General features: G+C 37.4%; 2 protein-coding genes and 2 long non-coding RNA genes across 5 annotated transcripts in view; 2 read left to right on the top strand and 2 right to left on the bottom strand.

The window, feature by feature from the left end:
- Positions 1–18,930, top strand: part of LOC120747509 (immunoglobulin epsilon heavy chain) — a 438,017-nt gene that overhangs the window by 264,345 nt on the left and 154,742 nt on the right. The window lies entirely within an intron of this gene.
- LOC120713955 (immunoglobulin mu heavy chain-like) overlaps positions 1–18,930 on the top strand; it is a 539,092-nt gene that overhangs the window by 372,850 nt on the left and 147,312 nt on the right. For both annotated transcript variants that reach the window (XM_039999918.1, XM_039999925.1), the window contains exon 3: positions 17,994–18,002. In XM_039999918.1, coding sequence (XP_039855852.1) covers positions 17,994–18,002 — 9 coding nt within the window. The remainder of the gene's footprint in view (positions 1–17,993; positions 18,003–18,930) is intronic.
- Positions 1–18,930, bottom strand: part of LOC120714171 — a 514,712-nt gene that overhangs the window by 353,711 nt on the left and 142,071 nt on the right. The window lies entirely within an intron of this gene.
- On the bottom strand, positions 4,505–5,337 carry LOC120714185. Its single transcript, XR_005691363.1, has 2 exons — positions 5,208–5,337; positions 4,505–5,105 (listed from the first exon to the last, which is right to left on the bottom strand). It is a non-coding gene; the product is annotated as an uncharacterized LOC120714185 (long non-coding RNA).

The raw sequence follows: 18,930 nt of genomic DNA, 5'->3' as shown, positions 1-18,930 counted from the left end.
GGACCCACGACAACTCGCACCTGAAGGAGATAGACAAAGAACACAACCACCCGTAGCTGAACAATGCATGGTACCGGTATGTCCATGACAGAGTGCACAGAGAAGACAATGCCGCAAACTGCTATGTCTGCTCACATATGCCCACGACAGCACTCCATGCCACAGTGTATGGAAAACCCCCAACCAAGGCTGAAGCACTCTGCATATATGACAAAGCCATTACCGGGACCTGCTCAACACCAGGAAAACCTGTGATGGTGATAGGTGGATCCATAAAGGACCAAAACAGCAACACATGCCACAACACTATACAATATATAGTCCCACAGAGTGTAAAGTCTCTAATCTACAACATAACAAACTGCACCCACCAGTACCCAAATATAAACTACACCTGCAATGAAGCCTACTGGGTGCATATAAACGTCAGCCATAGAAAACTGAAATCATTCTCAGTTGTTTTGCCACCTGACATACAACACCCAGTGTGCTTTAACTTCACAGGAGCAACCGGACAAACAGGTACGCCCCAGGGTCTGAAGAAATTAGGACAAAACCGAAACTGCTCCATGATCCTGGCGGCACCAGATTGGGATGGCATCGGCTCATCAACAGGTACATACTGGGTACAGGGCGCAGCTTGGGCGTGTGGCCTGAAAGTCTATTTCATGCTGCCACCAAACAGCACCGGACTCTGTGCCCCTGTTCTGGTATCTGACCACACCTTTAAGATGTCAGTGAACAGCAACACCAGAGCTAAACGTAACACAGGCCTCAAGCCCCATGATCCATATCTTGGTTCTGATGTACCAGATGACTTCAAACTCTGGACCAAGAGCCAGAAGGTAATACACGCTTTGTTTCCATGGATAGGAGTAGGGAAACACGCACTACAGATAGAAACCCTGGACTATCGTTTTGGATTATTTTTAAATGCTTCAACCCGCATTAATCAAGGACAGAATGAAGAAATTGATGCAATTCGCATCACTGTCATGCAGCACCGAGTGGCTTTAGACATCATTCTCGCAGAGAAAGGTGGTCTCTGCGTATTGTTTAACACTACATGTTGTACCTACATACCTGATAACATCCATTCATTAAACATGACAAATGCTTTGAATGTTTTGAAACAACTGAGAGACGCTCAGCAGCAGGACTACGTTACCGATACTCAAGGTTGGTGGGACTGGCTGCTGAGCGGCTCTTGGAAATCCCTACTGATTAAAGGCCTGTTGGCCCTTTTCAGTGTGATGTTACTATTTTGCCTTTTCATTGCTTGTATTATCCCATGTCTGAGAAGTATAATGACAAACATGTTCAAGCGTATGTTAGGAAACCATGTCTTGGCTCAGTCAGTTATGGAGGATCCCTATCGTCAGTATGATATGCTGAGTGTGGGAGAGAGAGAAGAAAATCTCTATGACAATCTTGACAAGCTTGTTGTTTAATTATTTCACTGAATGACGTGCAAGTTGAAAATGTGACTAACAAGTGACTATGCATTGAGTAAAACATGTGAAATATATTAACATCAGGAGGGAATGTTAAGAGAATTTTATTTTAGTTAAATCATTAAAGTATAATCAAGTAGAAACAAGTATGCCTTATAATCAAGTGTTTATATATTTTCACACGGTAAAGCTTACTGTTGAAAAGAACACAATGTATTCCTTGCTTAAGTGTGTGAGATGTTTGACAAAGACAGGATATATACATGCATTCTTTTCTTTAGTGTCTGCGATGTCAGATAAGCATGAATACTGCTGTGTCGTTGTTTTTCAGTTTGTGTGCAGAAGTTAGATAGCTAAGACAATGCCTGAGCTCTCCCCTCTTCAGTTGAAAGAGGAAGTACTATGTAACCCATTTTGCCTTATAAATAAAGCGAGTAAACGGTGCTCGGTGTGTTAGTCTGCTCAGAGACTCTCACCCGTGCGCACGTCTTTGAAACTCTGAGTCGGTCTGCCAGTGTCTCATTTCTCTCTTACTGTGTTTGAACAAATTGTCAACCCCTTGACAGTATAGTACTATATAGTCAACATTAGCCACCTTGGATTCTATCAGGATTCTTACCAGTCCAGTGCTCACAATTAAAAAAATAAAGAAAAACATTAGGCTGAATGGCGTTTGTATTTTCCCTTACGAATCTCTGGGAGGGTTCTCGCTGAGTGCTACCAGGTTCCTCTAACATCCAAAGACATGCTAAAGGTTATAAGTGACCATGTGAGTCCCATGACAGACTGGCAGCCTGTCCAGTGTGTGCCCGGGTTCTGATCTCATGACATTTATTCATTTATTTGTTATTTACTTAGTTAGTTATTTAAGGAAAATAAATAAATATCTCAAAATGCTTTGCATAGGACAATATAACTCTGTTCTAGATATAACAGATTTACTAAATTGAAAACTGCAACAATGCATTACATTCAAAACAAATTATCTATATACTGCTGACACCTTAAATGGATCAAAATATAATATATTCAAGAATATGCAAATGATAGTTACACTTCTGCCAGAACAGCAACAATAACAGGACAGAATCTGCAGACCGAGGACACAGCTGTTTATTACTGTGTGCGTGTTAGTGACACAGTGATCCAAAACACCAAGAGACCTGCACAAATACTCACAAACATGCACGACATACACGGTGTAAATTTGAATATCAACAATGAAATGAAAACAAAAAATGACATGAATTAACACTCATTGCTCACTTCTTCCTTAACACACAACTCCCAAGTATATGCATTTGATTAAGTTTAACACACAGCTGTGTGCGATTTATTCTTACTTCCAGTTATTAACAAATTCACACGTTGGGAGATTTTGTTGCAGTATTTTGTAAACCACAAGTTTTGTCCCTCTCAAGCTGCACTGTTAAAAAAAACATCTTAAAAAAACAGTAATATTCCGGCAGCTGGGGCGCCAAAATACTTCCGTAAAATAACAGAAAATAACTATCTCATAAAAATACAGTTATTTTCAGTAATGAAAATAGAGTTTGTTGCGCTAATTTTACATGGGATTTTGCCTTTTCCAAGTGCTTTTAGACATTAAATTAGGAACATTTTAACGTGAGTAAACAATGAAATTACCTATAAGCAAGGTCAATGAATGTGGCAATATGAATAATAATGCTTAAATTTACAGAAATACACAGTTAACAGTTGGGTTAAATAACATTATTGGAAGTAAAAAAGTTGTATATTCAATTATATTTGATGTAATACTACATTATACAGCACAAAATAATTTGATTTATCTATTAAAACATATCACAAAAGTTTTTTTAAAATGTTTTATAAAATTACAATTCACTGTTAATGTTACATAATATCACATGTAAATTTAGATTTTAAGTGTAATTTAACATAAATTTCCTGAATATTTACTGGACTTTCAGTTTAAATTAAGTGTGCTCCATGTAAGATTGTTGGTTTTATCTGTCACAAAACACCCAAAGAACCCTTATTAAACAAAACCCCTGATTATAATTACATCAAGATTATGTTCATTCTTGATCGTATGTTGTGTATGAGCAGTTTTTACATGCTTATTTTACTTATAAGACATGAGACATTGTTTCAATCATTAACATGGATTTTATTGACAAAAAGATAACCCTTCCTGGAACAATCCAAGAACAACTAACACTTATGCATAAACAAAGGCACGTAGAAAAAAGAATGTAATGCAAACGCACATTTGAGCACAAAAGAAGGGGACGATGCCACCTCGAACGTTCATCTGCCTCCCCACATCTGGAGCAACGAAAAGGGGTATATTTGAGGCACATAACCTGCAGGTTTAGAAGAAGCTCTAGCTTTCTGAAAGTCTCACATTCAGGGCTGCTGCTGGCCATTTGGGTTCCCTTGGAGAAATTTGCAAAGTAATCATATGCAAAGAACAACTCGAGTAAAACAAAAGCCTCATTGTTATGTTGATTATACTTAACTGATAAGTATTGATATGTTGTAAGTTGTCACTTTAACACAAACTTTTACCAAAATAACTGAACGAATGGGACTGTGTTTGCAGAGCAAGCACCACAAGTGTCAATGCATAGCCTATTACAATGAACTGAGATGAAGATAATACTTAAGACAATGCTACACCTAAAGCAGGACAAAGTGACAGAGAGCCTGTCAGCAGACAGTAACATACCAACTGGCTAGCACTAATGCTAGCTAAATGTGAATAGGATTTGCAGCCTATATTTCACTTTTCCCCTATCAAGCGGGCCACCCGTGCTGTTGACATTGACCATGAGTCAGAGACCAGTGTTACTGAACAGCAGATTATGTTATCCTCAGGATAAAAATAAGAACTTTTTATGCTCTCCACTCATAGTCCGCAATTTTGGCGATCAACATCAGAACCTTTGGATTGACTGCAAGGTTTTTCTTAGACGCGTTCCACTCCACTTTGGGTTTATCTTAAGGCACCCGTCGAATGAAAAACAACAACTTCATTAAGAAACTGAGGACTGAACTGTATGTGTTTTTTTTTTACATTTGCAATGAATCTAAGTGTAGATTGAGCTTGCTTTTGAATGCGTGTTTGGACATACAGATCATTGTGGAACAGAGAGGTGATGCAAAGATGTTTGGTTAACCTGTGAGTCTTGGAAATACTGTTTCAGGGTAGTGAAACATCTGTGAACATCTACTACTCAAAGGTCTCTTTCTATAAGTTGACATGAGCATGAATCAAGGATATTTCAGAGACAGCCATCTGAAACGCAAATATTAATTATTTGTTGATTTATCAATCTAAAGATCATCTCAACACTCAAGCATTGCTCAGTCTTATGCGTTTTAGCTGCAAATGAAAGGAAATCTGATGATTTGATTTGGATTGCATAACTTTAGATTTCACTATCTCGTCATTCTTATGTTTCAATGCATAAAATTGACTGGTGCCACCTTACCGTTGCAAGAATTCCAAGGTTGCTGCCTGGGCTACTGGATAAGAAATGTTCATGCAGTAGTAAGAGCCAAACATCAGGATAAGTGCGCCGCTGAAGATAGTGATATGGCCATTCACAATGGCCTGGTCCACAGATAACATGAAGTCCTCGGCTGCCAAAGTAGAGTTCCCTGTTGTGTACATGAACAAGATACAAGGGGACAAAAAACAAGTCCATACATGACTCAAACAACTAACTGCAATGTTACAACTGATGTATATCAATTACATACACTGGCATGCAGTTTGGGGCCCCCAGTCAACTGCAAGGTGTCCAAACTTTTGCTGTGGGCACTTTCCTTTTCTGTTTAAAAAAAAAAAAAAAATATATGAAAATTATTTTATTTAAAATTAAATGCCATCTGTAACTTTATGCCATTTGGAAATTATTTCATCTTCCACTTGTTTAACTGTTCATATGAACTAAAATTTTGACCATGGGTGCCCAAACATTTACATTAAAGCACCACAACTGCAACAGGCGTAATCTTTTGACATCTTTAAATGCAGCACAATACTCACCTTTACAGCTTACTGAATAAATTTGAGAACTCATGCAACTAATCTGCAGAGGAAGAAAAAAAACCTTCTAAATCATGAAACCTGCCAAAATCCAAATACATGTCTGCAATGTACATTCATATGTAGTCAAATAATTCACCTCAGCTGCTTTAGTCTACTTCATCTCCACAAAATAAAAGAAAATACTTGGCATATCCTTTACATGTCCATTACATTTTACAGGGCAAAGCTAGCACAGTGGGCTACTTCTATTTCCCTCACTTTATCATGCAGCTCATCTTGGTGCGCATGAGCTCTCTACAGGAGTGCAGGTGTGTTGCTAGAGTGGAACAGCTCGCTATTAGGTCTTAAGTTGCATACTTAATTTCACAATGAGACAAATGCATCAGTGGCAGCTGTCGTCGTGGACCCCCTAACGGGTATTAGCGGTGTAGAAACTATCCGCGTTGCAACTGCTGTGTTTACACGGTCACAGAAAGCTGGCAGCTAACAAATTAGCAAACAACAACTCTGCTAGCCAGCAAGCTAGCGGCTGGTCTAACTACACCTTATACTGACAGACGACGTGCTTTGCCTTCATAGCTAGGGATTCCATGCCTTTTACCGTCTCAGTAAACTATGAGCCATAGTGGTCAAGCAATGGCAAGTTAATTCTACTAAGCTGAGTTTGATATACTTGCCTTGCAGCACTGCATGGATGATCTTTCACCAACCTCTCTCTTCCACAGCGCTTTCCACAGCCATATGCGCAACCTTGTGGTCGTTAGTTCAAATTCCTCATGTTGTTATGTGTTCTAACATCCAATGGCATGTCACATTGTTTTAACCCTTTAGAGCCGATCGGAGCGGACACGCTCCATTTTGCGTAACTATTTTTAAATCCCGGTAGCACTGCAACCACGTAAGCTAGCGCAAAAATTTTTTTTGCATATGAAACCGGAGGAGTTGTACTTACATCTTATGCCATCAGCTTGTCCTAGGTCACGGTTTCCTTCCACATAAAGCTTTGCAAAAACTGCATAAAAAGCGCTTGCAGGAACAAAAACATAATATTCCAGAAACACGCTTTGCCGATCCGATCAGCTGTTCATAACACTTCCTACGTTGGAATAGACGTCAGCGCGAACTTTTGCATTTCCGCCATTACCTGCCCGAAACCGTAAGTGACGTCATTTTCGCGGAAATGTAGTCTTTTTTACCATCAGGGCCTCAGGGCCTATACTGGTCTTTTTAACCCTTTAGAGCCAATCGGAGCGGGAACGCTCTGTTATGCGTAACTATTTTTAAATCCCAGTAGCACTGCAACCACGTAAGCTAGCGCAAAAATTTTTTTTTGCATATGAAACCAGAGTTGTACTTACATCTTATGCCATCAGCTTGTCCTAGGTCACGGTTTCCTTCCACATAAAGCTTTGCAAAAACTGCATAAAAAGCGCTTGCAGGAACAAAAACATAATATTCCAGAAACACGCTTTACCGATCCGATCAGCTGTTCATAACACTTCCTACGTTGGAATAGACGTCAGCGCGAACTTTTGCATTTCCGCCATTACCTGCCCGAAACCGGAAGTGACGTCATTTTCGCGGAAATGTAGTCTTTTTTGCCATCAGGGCCTCAGGGCCTATACTGGTCTTTTTAAAAGTTATCTTTGACTTTATGACTTTCTGTGTCGTTTCTGGGATGCTTAGGACTCATATTGCACTGCTGGAAACTATTTTGTGCAACTTTTTTGTATTTACAGTTTTGAGGGATAAGCCTCTTAAATTTCTCTAACTAGAAATATATGTTAAAAAAGCAAAAACGATTTTCAATTTTTTTGTAGTTTATTGCACTTTTTTGCAATTTATGTAATTACTATGCACTTAATGAATACATATTATTAAAATCTGGGCTATAATGGTTGTATTGATGTATAGCAACTTGAAATGCTCCCAAAAATGGCTCCACAGCATGTAAAAATATAATATAAGCTCTGGCGGACTTGGTTCTATGGTAGGTCTTAAAGGGTTAATGACCGCACCCTCTCACCCCAGGTGCAGAGGCCTGTTTCTTTTCAGGAATGTTGTGAATACTTTGAGATTTATATTAATTGCAATTCCTACCTCTACATTTATTTTTTTAAATATATCATTAGCACAGTGTGGCCGTGCAATGTTTTATATGTTTTTTTAGTTTTTATTCCTATTAATTATATTTTCACTTTTTACCTCTGAATTATTGAAACAGAGCTAGGTGACATTTTCAGCAAAATTATAATTCAAATACTCCTTTAATTATTAATTGTTCTCATTGATTTTTAGATCATTTTATATATTTTTCCATAGCTTTACATTTGAATTTAACAGTTCAATCTTTCAAATAACGGACAAATATTTGTGAAAGTATGATACATTTGTGAATGTATTTTAACAATCTAAATATGCATATGTACAGAAAAATATATTTAAAAAACAAGAAAATTATGTTTTATGACATTTACAGTGATTTTATGTTATTTTACGTTTGACATGTAAAATCACATTCTATTTATGTAAATTTAATGATATTGTAGAAAAACAGTACAAAACTGTAAAATACACAGTGAAATATTTTGATGTTACGTTTTTTTTTACAGTGTATAGAAGTGTTTCCTCCATCCTCTGGAAACATACACACAGACTACAGAGCCTATACGGAGCCTAGCAGTATAAAATGAGTTTAAGTTTGATGATGAAAAGACATTCACAGGGCTATAAAAAGGCTTTTCACAGAGGTCCTCTCATCCGAGAAGCTTTTCCTCTGAGAAGAAGCTTCTCAGATGAGAAGTGAAACATCTTCAAGCAACTTAAAGAAGTCCAGACACTTTTTGTTTCCAAGCTCCTTAGACAACAGTGAAAACCCCAACAATCATATTAACATTAATTAACATTGGAGAGAAAGCAATGAGATTGAAAGTGGATGTGATGTAAAACATAGATTAGCCACCAAACACCCCAGAAGCTAACAGATATGTGATTACAGATTTCTTAAAAATTCCCCACTCGCCCTGCGGGCTGTCTTCATCTTTCAAGTCCGGGTCCTCCACCAGAGCCCTGGGAGCTTGTGCAGTATCTTTCCTGATCCTAGGACTGCACACTTCTGGTCAAAGATCTCAGATGTCACTCACCAGTTAGAGGTTTACTGCTTTAAGTGCAGGGACCACTGTTGCCTTCACCCTCCACATCTCCCTGAGCTCTTCTCTCAGCCCTGGGTACATTATTTTTTAATCTTCCCATGTTCAATCCTTGTACAGCTTGGGTATGTCTGGTATGGTAGACCTGAGCTGGCTTCAGTCTTATATTTTCACATATACACTGCTCAAAACATTGTTGGAACAAAGTCACAAAGTGCTGTACACAAAAAGAGTAAAATACAAAATAACATTAAGTTAAGCAGAGCGGGGTGTTAATCAGTTTCAGCTGCTTTGGAGTTAATGAAATTAAAAACAGGTGGAGCAAAGGGAAAACATGAGACAACCAGCAAAACATGAATGATTTTACAGGTGGAGAACACCAATCCTTTCCCTCCTCATCTTTTCTGATTGTTTTTTTTTCACTAGTTTTGCATTTGGCTATGTTATTAATGGTAGCAATTATTGGTGAGGCAATAGAGATTGAAAATGTGACGTCATTAATGGGTAAAACCGCAAAGGATTCTGGGAACGAGTGACAAGCGGTACTAGCATGACAGCCACGGGAAGCCGACGGGTAAAGAGATCGGTTGTTATCGGATTACATCGTTGAAGAGAAATTGTTCAAGCCATGTTTCCGAAGTAACAAAGAGCCGACGGATGGCCTGGATTGCAGCCATTTGAAAACCAAATATAACGTCCCAGAACACTCCAGCTCACAGGTTAGTCTGCTCCAAGCATTTCCACAAAGGTAAGTGTTTTGTAGTAGTTAATATGTCATTTTTCTTAACATAATTGGTGATATAGGTTACAAGCAAGTCTGGTGCTGAACAGAAATTGTCGCGCTATGCTCCTTTGTTTATTGTGCATAAATAGTGAATTGTCCTGACAGAATATTGCGTTTCGCTTCTGTTATTACCATGGTACATTGACAAAAACATATACTTTTATTCACAGGATAAGACAGTTTTTTGTATCACTAATTGCCCAGTACGATTACAGCATACAATATTATTGTCACTGCTACATTTCTGTAATGCGTACCAGAAATTATTTCCACTACTAATTAATTACCGTTGAGCTCAAAGGTCCTATTAATAAACGGTTAACGAATGTGTATTTATGAAGACGATTTGTGAGACTGGTAAACTTACCTTTGTTCGTACGATGGTCTATCATTCTACACGGTGCATTTCAAGGTCCTGTACCCACCCGTCGGTAAACTGTACCTGGGCTTGTTGCAGTGACCTGAAGTTACTAAAAACTTCATGAGTGTATGCACTCACTCCAAGAACCGTATAGTTATAAATGTGAGTGTGGTGAAAGTTGGGCAGCACGCTAACGCCTTTTGTCCCTCTGTGTGCTCGTAAGGGTCTAACCCTTTCACTCCTTTGAGTTTGTCCTCGTATCTTTTCTTTGACTTTTCATCAAGTCTGTCTTTGTACGGACCGGCATTGTTCTCCTTCGTTTTGTACATTCCTTTTTTGGAGGGCAAAGAAAAAGCAAGAAGGTATTGGAACTGGAGAATGAACATTTTGCGGTGCTGCAAATGCTTGAGTTGGATGCATTGCTTTGATTGTTTTGCCACTAGTACCCGGCATGCAATGCGCGAAAGTCATGTGGTCTGTCAATCTCTATACCTGGACCCTACAGAAGTTGCCCTGGTAGTTGAACACCTCCAGCATTGCACATCAACACATGCCAGAAGGTTTGATGTGAATTGTAGTGGGACAATTTCTCACTTCCTGGCACCATGGAGTTTGACTGGCATTGCCATTGAAAGTCTGCACTACTCAGTGACGCCCTGTTCCAAATCTGGGAGGATTATGACGAAACACTCCACAGGTGAGGTGACACAGTCTGAAAAGGTTCATTATCTTTATCAACCATCGTAACCATTCAACAGAAATCTGACTATTATGATCGCTCCCACAATCAGCCAACAATCTGATTTTATCAATATATCTAGCGTTATGAATAACAGAAAAATTACATAAGCACATATACAGTAGTACGTTTTTTTTTTTTTTGTTTTGGGGTTTTTAGTCAAATCTCTCACTCTCCTTTTAATGGGAAATTAAGAGGTGTGATTTTTTTTTCTTTCTTTGTTTTAGCTTTGGGTGTTATTTTTATTCATCTTAAATGACTTAACTGACTGATTCTAAAACCCCTGGGGGACTAAAGATGGTAGAGCAACTCCATAACATACACACAGACACTCAGTGTTAGTAATACCTGGCTCTGTACACCCAATGTTTAACTAATTCAGGGTTGTGTGGGGGCTGTAGTTTAATCCAGCTGTCATAGGGCAAAAGGAAACTGCAGGGTATACTCACAAACAGGTTGCCAATCAATTACAGGACTAACACACAAAAAACTATTCACACTTATGGCCAAATTAGAATTGCAAATTAATTTATCCAATGCATAATGACCCCAAGCACTTCCTATGAAATCTTCTATGAACCTTTCATTCTTAGCAATCCTGACTGTCCCACTTACACATCTGATGTCAGCAGTCTCACCAGCCAGGAGGTCATTATTACACAGCAACATACATGTAAGTATTATCTCCACGTATGAACTTATTTTTCATTGACAGATTATAACGTGTGATCAAATTAGTGATCAAATGTGTGAAATGTCTTCAGATTAGCCTACTTTCTTAATTTTAATCTTTTTCCCCTCTGGATCAGTGTCCAACATGTTCTTGGGGTGGGGTGAATATATATAAAGGAGCATTGTGGACTTGCTATATGTATTTCTTTGTACTACATTGTTGATGCTCAATAAAAAAAAAAAAAAAAAAGATTAGCCTACTTTCTTGTTAGCTAACTGTTTTGTATTTAGGTAGGTAACACAGTATTGTTAGCTAACAGTAGTCAACAGTGTTATTAGCTAACAGTAGCCCACTATATCGTTGGCTAACAGACAGAGACACACACACACACACATATGGGGTGCGTGCAAACCCAAAAGATTTTTTCAGGGCTCAGCACCCTGAATTTTACACGGGCATCACTGATGGATGACAACATTTCCTCACAGAGATCTCAAAGGAGCTTGTGACACCTCACATGAAAAGTCGACTGGAAGGTACCCCAACCCTACCTACCAACCTACCTACCTACATCATTGAAGCAATGGGAAGGTGTGGAGTGACAAAAACTGCTGTGATCCAGCCACAGGAAAGAAACACAGGGCCAGCAGAAGAGAAAGAGGTGCCAGTTGTGTCCAAGAAACAAAGATTCTCTAGATTCAAGTACAGGAGACAGTGTTTGTTTCGTTTTGTTTTATATCATTTAATTATTTTTTTGTAATATGGTTTGTCACTAAGATATGCATTCGTGCAAAAATCTAAGGAAAATACAATCTTTAGCATAGCTCATTAACATTTTCTATCAAATGTTGATAATAAAACTGATATTTAAATTTCAGCTTTTGCAATTATGTAGAATAATTATGTAGCCCTATATTTTATATCGTAAATGCAATATTTTCTGTATGTAAACTACTAATTAGGAGAGAACATTTAAATTAATGTTTTATTTGAACACGTTTCAGAATAGTGAATGCAAATATTTATCTGTCCTTCATGGCAAAGTGAAAACAACCAAACTAGACAGACCACAACTTTTTAATATTAATTTAACTCATATGTAACAGTGTGTGAATGTGTGTGTGAATGGGTGGATGACTGGTTGTGTAAAAGCGCTTTGGGGTCCTTAGGGACTAGTAAAGCGCTATACAAATACAGGCCATTTACCATTACTTCTCCTGTCATTAATTATTCCTGGAGACTATGACAGTGTGATGTCTGTGATGCCGTGCGCCTCTTTAGGCTCGACTCACTAAAAAGAGCCGACTCTTTCGGCTCCCAGCAGGCTCTTCAGGTTATTTTGTTGCTTTAATTAATTTATTATTAACAACAATATGAAATTATACACAAAAGGAACAGTAAAAAAAAAAAGTGGTTTTATTTATATGTTTATATATAAATATATATGGTGGCCACTAGAGACAAAAGCACGTACAAACTCCAAAACACATTTCTAGCGTTAACTGAACTTCAAAAACAGAGCTACCTAGATCACTTAAATTACACAACTGAAAGTATGTGTGTATTGTTTGTGTATTTATACACAATCACTTATATATATTCAAGTAATTTAAAAAAACGCTGCCCCTAGCATCCTGGAGCACTTCTGTTGTGTTTTGGAGTTTGTACGTGTTTCAGGGTTTGTACGTGCTTCGGAGTTTGTACGTGCTATGGAGTTTTTACATGTTTTGGAGTTTGTATGTGTTTCAAGGTTTGTACGTGCTTCGTAGTTTGTACGTGCTTTGTCTCTAGGAGCCACCGTAAATATACTCTTATTTATTCACTCCACATAAAATGTAATAAATAAATCATATAATAAAAAAAACAACTATTTACATTTCAACTTTTAACTATTTACATTTTCAGCTTTTTCCTTTTAAACAAATTTAAAGTGAAACAACACAAAACACTGCAAACCACAACACAATTAAATATAAATTAAAATATGAAAACAAAAAGAAGATGCACATTCTCTGTCATATAGGCCTGCATGAATAAACTTTCTGAATCCTTTATCATCCGCAACTGAAAATAGTTGTGGATGATTACTATACCTTTCTAATGTGACGTTGTTGTCCCTGGCTCTCTTTCCCTCCACTCTGTTCCTGTGCTACTGCGAGTGTAACTACCGCCCCTCCCCCCTCTCCCCAGCGCAAAGCACAAGGCTCGAGTGCGGAGTGAAGCGGAAAAAAAGTGCGAGAGAGAGGGTGAGAGAAAGAGAGAAAAGAAAACCACGGCTCGCATCGTTCATTTCAAAGAGTTGGCTCTAAGAGCCGTTTCGCTTGCGACTGACACATCACTAGTTGGTGGGTTGTTGTGGTGGTGTGATGTGCGGCTGGCAGCTTGGGAGCTGCAGCCAGTGTAAATAAATGGCTCAAAACACGGATTTGTGGTCCCACCGTGCCTTATTCACGCCACAGACAGTTCTACATTTTCTGTACTTATAAATTACTTAGGTTTATGTTTGGCTCTTTTCTTATCACTCTGGTTTTCTTCCAGGAGATTGCAGTCAGACTCTTAGTCTGAGTCTGAACCAATGCTAAAAAGGCCTGGACAAGCCCACAAACTGACCTGGACATATTGAGGCTGGTTCTGTCTGTACAGCTGGATCCAAAAAGCTGAAGAAGAAGCACAGAAGTGAGTTGCCTTCATTTCTGTCCAAAGCAGAAGACATAAATACTATTTCACATCCATCCAGATTCACTTCACCGCCTACAGAGACAATAACCAGATATATGTGCACGTAAACAGGCTGACTCTAGCTCTACAGTGACACAGAAAGCCACAGAGCTGCACAGAAAGCACAGCAGATGTCGCTGTTATCACTGATAGTAAGAATCCACATTGTATTACTTGTTTTAAAAACCTGTATATGGAATATATAATATAGGTATTTTTTAGTATTTTCTAAATATATTTAAGAAATACTCAAATTTAATTAAATTAAAAATTAGAAATATACTTTAATAGTATATAAGTGAGGTGTTCATTTGGTTTATAGTCAGAATTAACAAATAAATAGAGTAAAGATTATAATTTTAAAGTCATTTTATAATTTTTCAAATGACAGAATATACATTTCATTCTTCCATCTAATGCCAGTATAGGTTCCCTTACAATACAGGGTTTTACAGACTTTGCTTTTTTGTATTATTGTTTGTCACTGTGATACACTGGCTGGGGGGCACTGTGATGTATAACCATACAAAAACATAAAGAAATACTGTACCTCATCCAATTTTATGATGTGTCTAACTAATTGAATATTTAGGTTAATAACCAGTTTAACGTCATTAGAGTTTATATCTATTTTGGTTGTGATTCAGCAATTTGATTTGTGAGCAGCACTTTATTCATGTAAAACTATATTTTTGTATTCTCCAAAAGTTGATTCTGTTCATCTGGACGTAGCGTTTTGTGGGAGAAAAACATTTTGTCACTCATCCAAGTGGATATATCTATATATCTATATCTATCTAGATAGATAGATAGATCGATAGAGAGAGAGATACTATTTTGCTTTCAACAACAGTTCCCTGGATAATTCAGTGAAGACATTTGGCACCTTAAAATTTAAAGAGAGCATGTCCTGAGTTCTGAATGTAATAAACATAGAAAGCCTTTCAAGATGTTGCTCTGTTGTTAAGGTTCTTAACAACACTTGAAATCAAAGTACCAAAAATGTTTTTCAGTTAAATTCTTGAGGTTTTCTGCTGTTTCTCTGTTCTTATATTATGTGTTTATATTATGTTCCTATATTCCTATGGCGATATATACAATTTTTTTCATCATCTAGAATATTTCAAACAACAAAAAGATATGTGTTTCCTTGGGTATCTCTAATAATGGATGGCAGCTATACAGGTGGCATAGGTTTTTTAACTGTGATATGTCACAGTGTATCTGGGGTGGCCACATTGATTCACACAGTTGCAAAAACCTCCTTAAGAAAGGCAAGGTCTTTGTGCTGTAAAGAGAATGTGTTTATGTGATATATACTGTAAGGAGAGCCTTTATTTAAACAGAATTTACTTCTCTGAGAAAGCTAACTATATTAATATTACTATGTATGGGGAAAAAATATAATTAGAAAGTATATATTTTATATATAATCGGCAAGTTCAACCAAAAGGTTTATGTAATGATAGGGTGTAGGGTGGAGTTTTTGTGTAGGATTTCATCACAGTGAAGTATTACAACCATAGTGATTCATCCTGTGACCAAAACCTCCTGTCATTGAGTCATTTAATATGAGGATATTCTAAATTTCAACAAAAAATATTTGCATTATTTCTGATTATCAAACTCGCACACATCCACTGTTTCACTAACATGAATCACTATGGTATAAATGAAAGTGTTACTGACTACATACAGTAAGAGCAGTAGTTAAGAGCAACTGCAAAATTTAGAAAAATGATTACTTTGGACAAAAAAAGACCACTCATTTGTCCCTTTTTGTTTAAAACCTTTATTTGAACATTTACTTCCAAACTATACACACAGTTTTATGGTTAAATTCCTGAACATCCAAATGATTTAAATTACTTAGTTAATAACTGGTATTCAAAACATTATATAATTAGGATTCACGATTTAAAATAAAATAAATTATAATATGAATAATTATAATAAATTATAATATTAAATTAAATTATTTTTAAAAAAGAGTTACTGAGAGGTCAAACACACCGCTACTTAAGAAAATGCCAGCATGCGTTGCGCATGGAAAATAGAAAAAATAAACAACGGGAGTTGAATAAAACACACCGTATGATTAATAAAAAACAATGTTAGTTGAAAAAACTGTGTTCCCTTAAGTTGCATTTAACAGTGCATTTAACCTCTCAAGACCATTGTAATATATAGACCACAGCAGCTTCATGAATCTTAAGCACAATCATACAAAGAAAAAAAATGACAATACACTATTCAGAGTTTGTATCAGCCAGAGGTTTTTGTATGACTGTGTGCAACAGTGTATCGGGCCACAGTGATATCTGGCAATACAAAAACCTGTCCTGAGCTAAAATTATGCAGAAAGGCACGGACCCTCATAAAATAAGAGACTGGTTTATTCCACCACATTTCTAGACCCAGAAGAAAGATTGCAGACCACATTACATCGTAATAAAAAATGTTTATAAAAAATATGCAATTTTTAAATTGTGATCTGAAATCAAAGGAAAACATACCTCCGCTCCTCTTGTTACACTTTTTACAAAGTGTAACAAGAGGAGCAGCTCTTGGAGACTGCAATCTTATTATTATTATTAGTAGTAGTATTATTATTATTATTATTATTATGCAAACATTATTTGGTCAGTCCTCATTCTTACTCAAAGGTCTTCAGATTTAGAACAGTTTATCATCTGCAATAAAAAAATGTTAACAACAAACCCTAGAGGTTTTTAAATCTCAGGTGAACTAATGGCTGAAAATGAACAAATCTGTGGACATTGATGTAAACCAGCCTGCTTTTGCTGTGGCTGGATAACACACTATTTCTAACATGCATGGCCATATATTTTCTGTTATTAGTTATAGTATTTCTCTCTCTCTCTCTCTCTCTCTCTCTCTCATTTTATTTTATTTTTTAACTCCAACTATAGAACAACAACAGCATTATTTCATCATGTAACACTGTATTTTGTGCTGTCCTTGATTAAATAAACGTAACTAAGTAATCAGCTCATCTACACCATGGCAGCAGTGATTAGTAAGATGCTTAGCTACAAAATGAACAGCCACAAGGAGCAGTACCCTCCATGGAGGAAACTAGAAGCAAAGACCAAAGTAGAATGGAGGGAAGTTAGCCAACTATCCAAGTTGCAGAAAGGTGTGATGAAGAAGGTGCCTATGAACTACACCAGCGGTCCCCAACCCCCAGGCCATGGACCGGTACCGGTCTGTGAGTCATTTGGTACCGGGCCGCGAGAGTGAGACTCGGATGTGAAATGTATGGTTTTCAGGGTTTTTATCGGTTTTTAGCGTTATTTTGTTATCGTTTTTTTTTTCGTTAACTCGGTTTTCCTGGGTCTTTTCATGTGCCTTATGAATAAATCTTTTTTTCAGTACCGGTACTAGTTTTATTTTGTTGTATTTATCCGCAACACCTTAAAGGCCGGTCCGTGGAAATATTGTCGGGCACAAACCGGTCCCTGGCGCAAAAAAGGTTGGGGACTGCTGAACTACACCAAACTGTCCATAGGCCTTGAAAAATGCCATGTGACCAATATGTAGCCAGGTGGAAGGTCGGTATTATGGGACATGCCACTGGATGGCGCTGTTTCTTTTGGGGTACCTCTGAGAGTGCAACGGACGATGGGGATCTACAGAAACATTCACGGAAGTGCTAGCTTGCATTGGTGTAATGTGGGTGTGTAATGCCGTTTTTCGCTGCATGGTTTGTTTTAAACGCAAAGTGTGGAACAGTTAAGGCACCAGGAGTTGCTGCAACCGACTTCGCCGTTCATCTCAGAGGGATCTGTATTCCGTTTTTCTGCTGGATTAAGGCACTGTATGTATTTGAGTTCACACTTGTATTATAATATCTCTGTGGGTAAGAGGGAAAATGTACCTTTGTTAACTGTTTAATTTTGGCTCTGTATTTTAGCAGGAACAGCCACTACAGTTATTATTGCGCTGCTAAGTTTGTTTTGTTTCTGGATGGGTTTATATCAGTCACAAATTGACGCTAGACATCTTTGAGTTCCAGACACTGATAAAGTTGGGAAAATAACCTGCAGTAGCAGTGGGTTACCAGTGCACAAAGTTGTTACTGAATAAGAACTGTCTGTAACAATTTTATTTCTTTATTTTGACAACCTTTTTATTTTCTTCTGAGCACTTATTTTGTCATTCAGATTAAAAGAACCCCAAAGATAATCTGTGTTCTGGGCTGGTTAATTTAACCAGGCTACAAATACATCAATAAAAGAAATTCCAATACATCTGTAACATGCATCGCTCTAATAGAATATTAGGGTCAATAGTATCAAACGCTGCACTGAGATCTAGGCGTACAAGCACAGAGATGAGTCCACGGTCAGAGACCATAAGATTACTTGTAAGCTTCACTAAAGCTGTTTCAGTGCTGTGAACTCTGAAAACTGACTGAATCTCTTCAAATAAGCCATTCCTCTGCAGATGATCTGTTTACTGTTTGACAACTACACTTTCAGATAAAAATGAAGGTTAGAGATTGGCTATAATAAGCTAAAACAGCTGAGCCAAGAGATGGCTTTTTAAGTAAAGTTTAACTGTGTAACTACTGCCAGTTTGAAGGCCTGTGGTACATAGCTGATTATTAGAGATAGGTTGATCATATTTAATATTGAAGCATTAATTAATGGCAGGACTTCTTCGAGCAGCCTTGATGGAAGGAAGTCTAAAAAGAGAGGTTGATTGTTTGGAGGAAGTAATTACTGAAGTAAAATCAGAAAGATCAATTGGAGAAAAAAGTATCTAAATGAATATCAACAGTACTGAAGGTAGTTGTAGATAATGTTACATCTGAGAGATGATTATGAGTCATTTTTTCACTAATGGTTAAAATTTTACTTGTGAAGAAATTCATGAAGTCATTACTAATAAACATTAAAGCAATGGTTGGCTCAACAGTGCTCTGACTTTTTGTCAGCTTGCTAAAATGCTGAAGAGAAACCTAGGGTTGTTCTTATTTTA

This window comes from Simochromis diagramma, unplaced genomic scaffold (genome assembly GCF_900408965.1).
Source record: "Simochromis diagramma unplaced genomic scaffold, fSimDia1.1 OVJJ01000321.1, whole genome shotgun sequence".
In the NCBI taxonomy this organism is placed as follows: domain Eukaryota; kingdom Metazoa; phylum Chordata; class Actinopteri; order Cichliformes; family Cichlidae; genus Simochromis; species Simochromis diagramma.
Note: the sequence above shows the minus strand (reverse complement) of the source record. Positions and strands in the feature narration are given on the sequence as shown.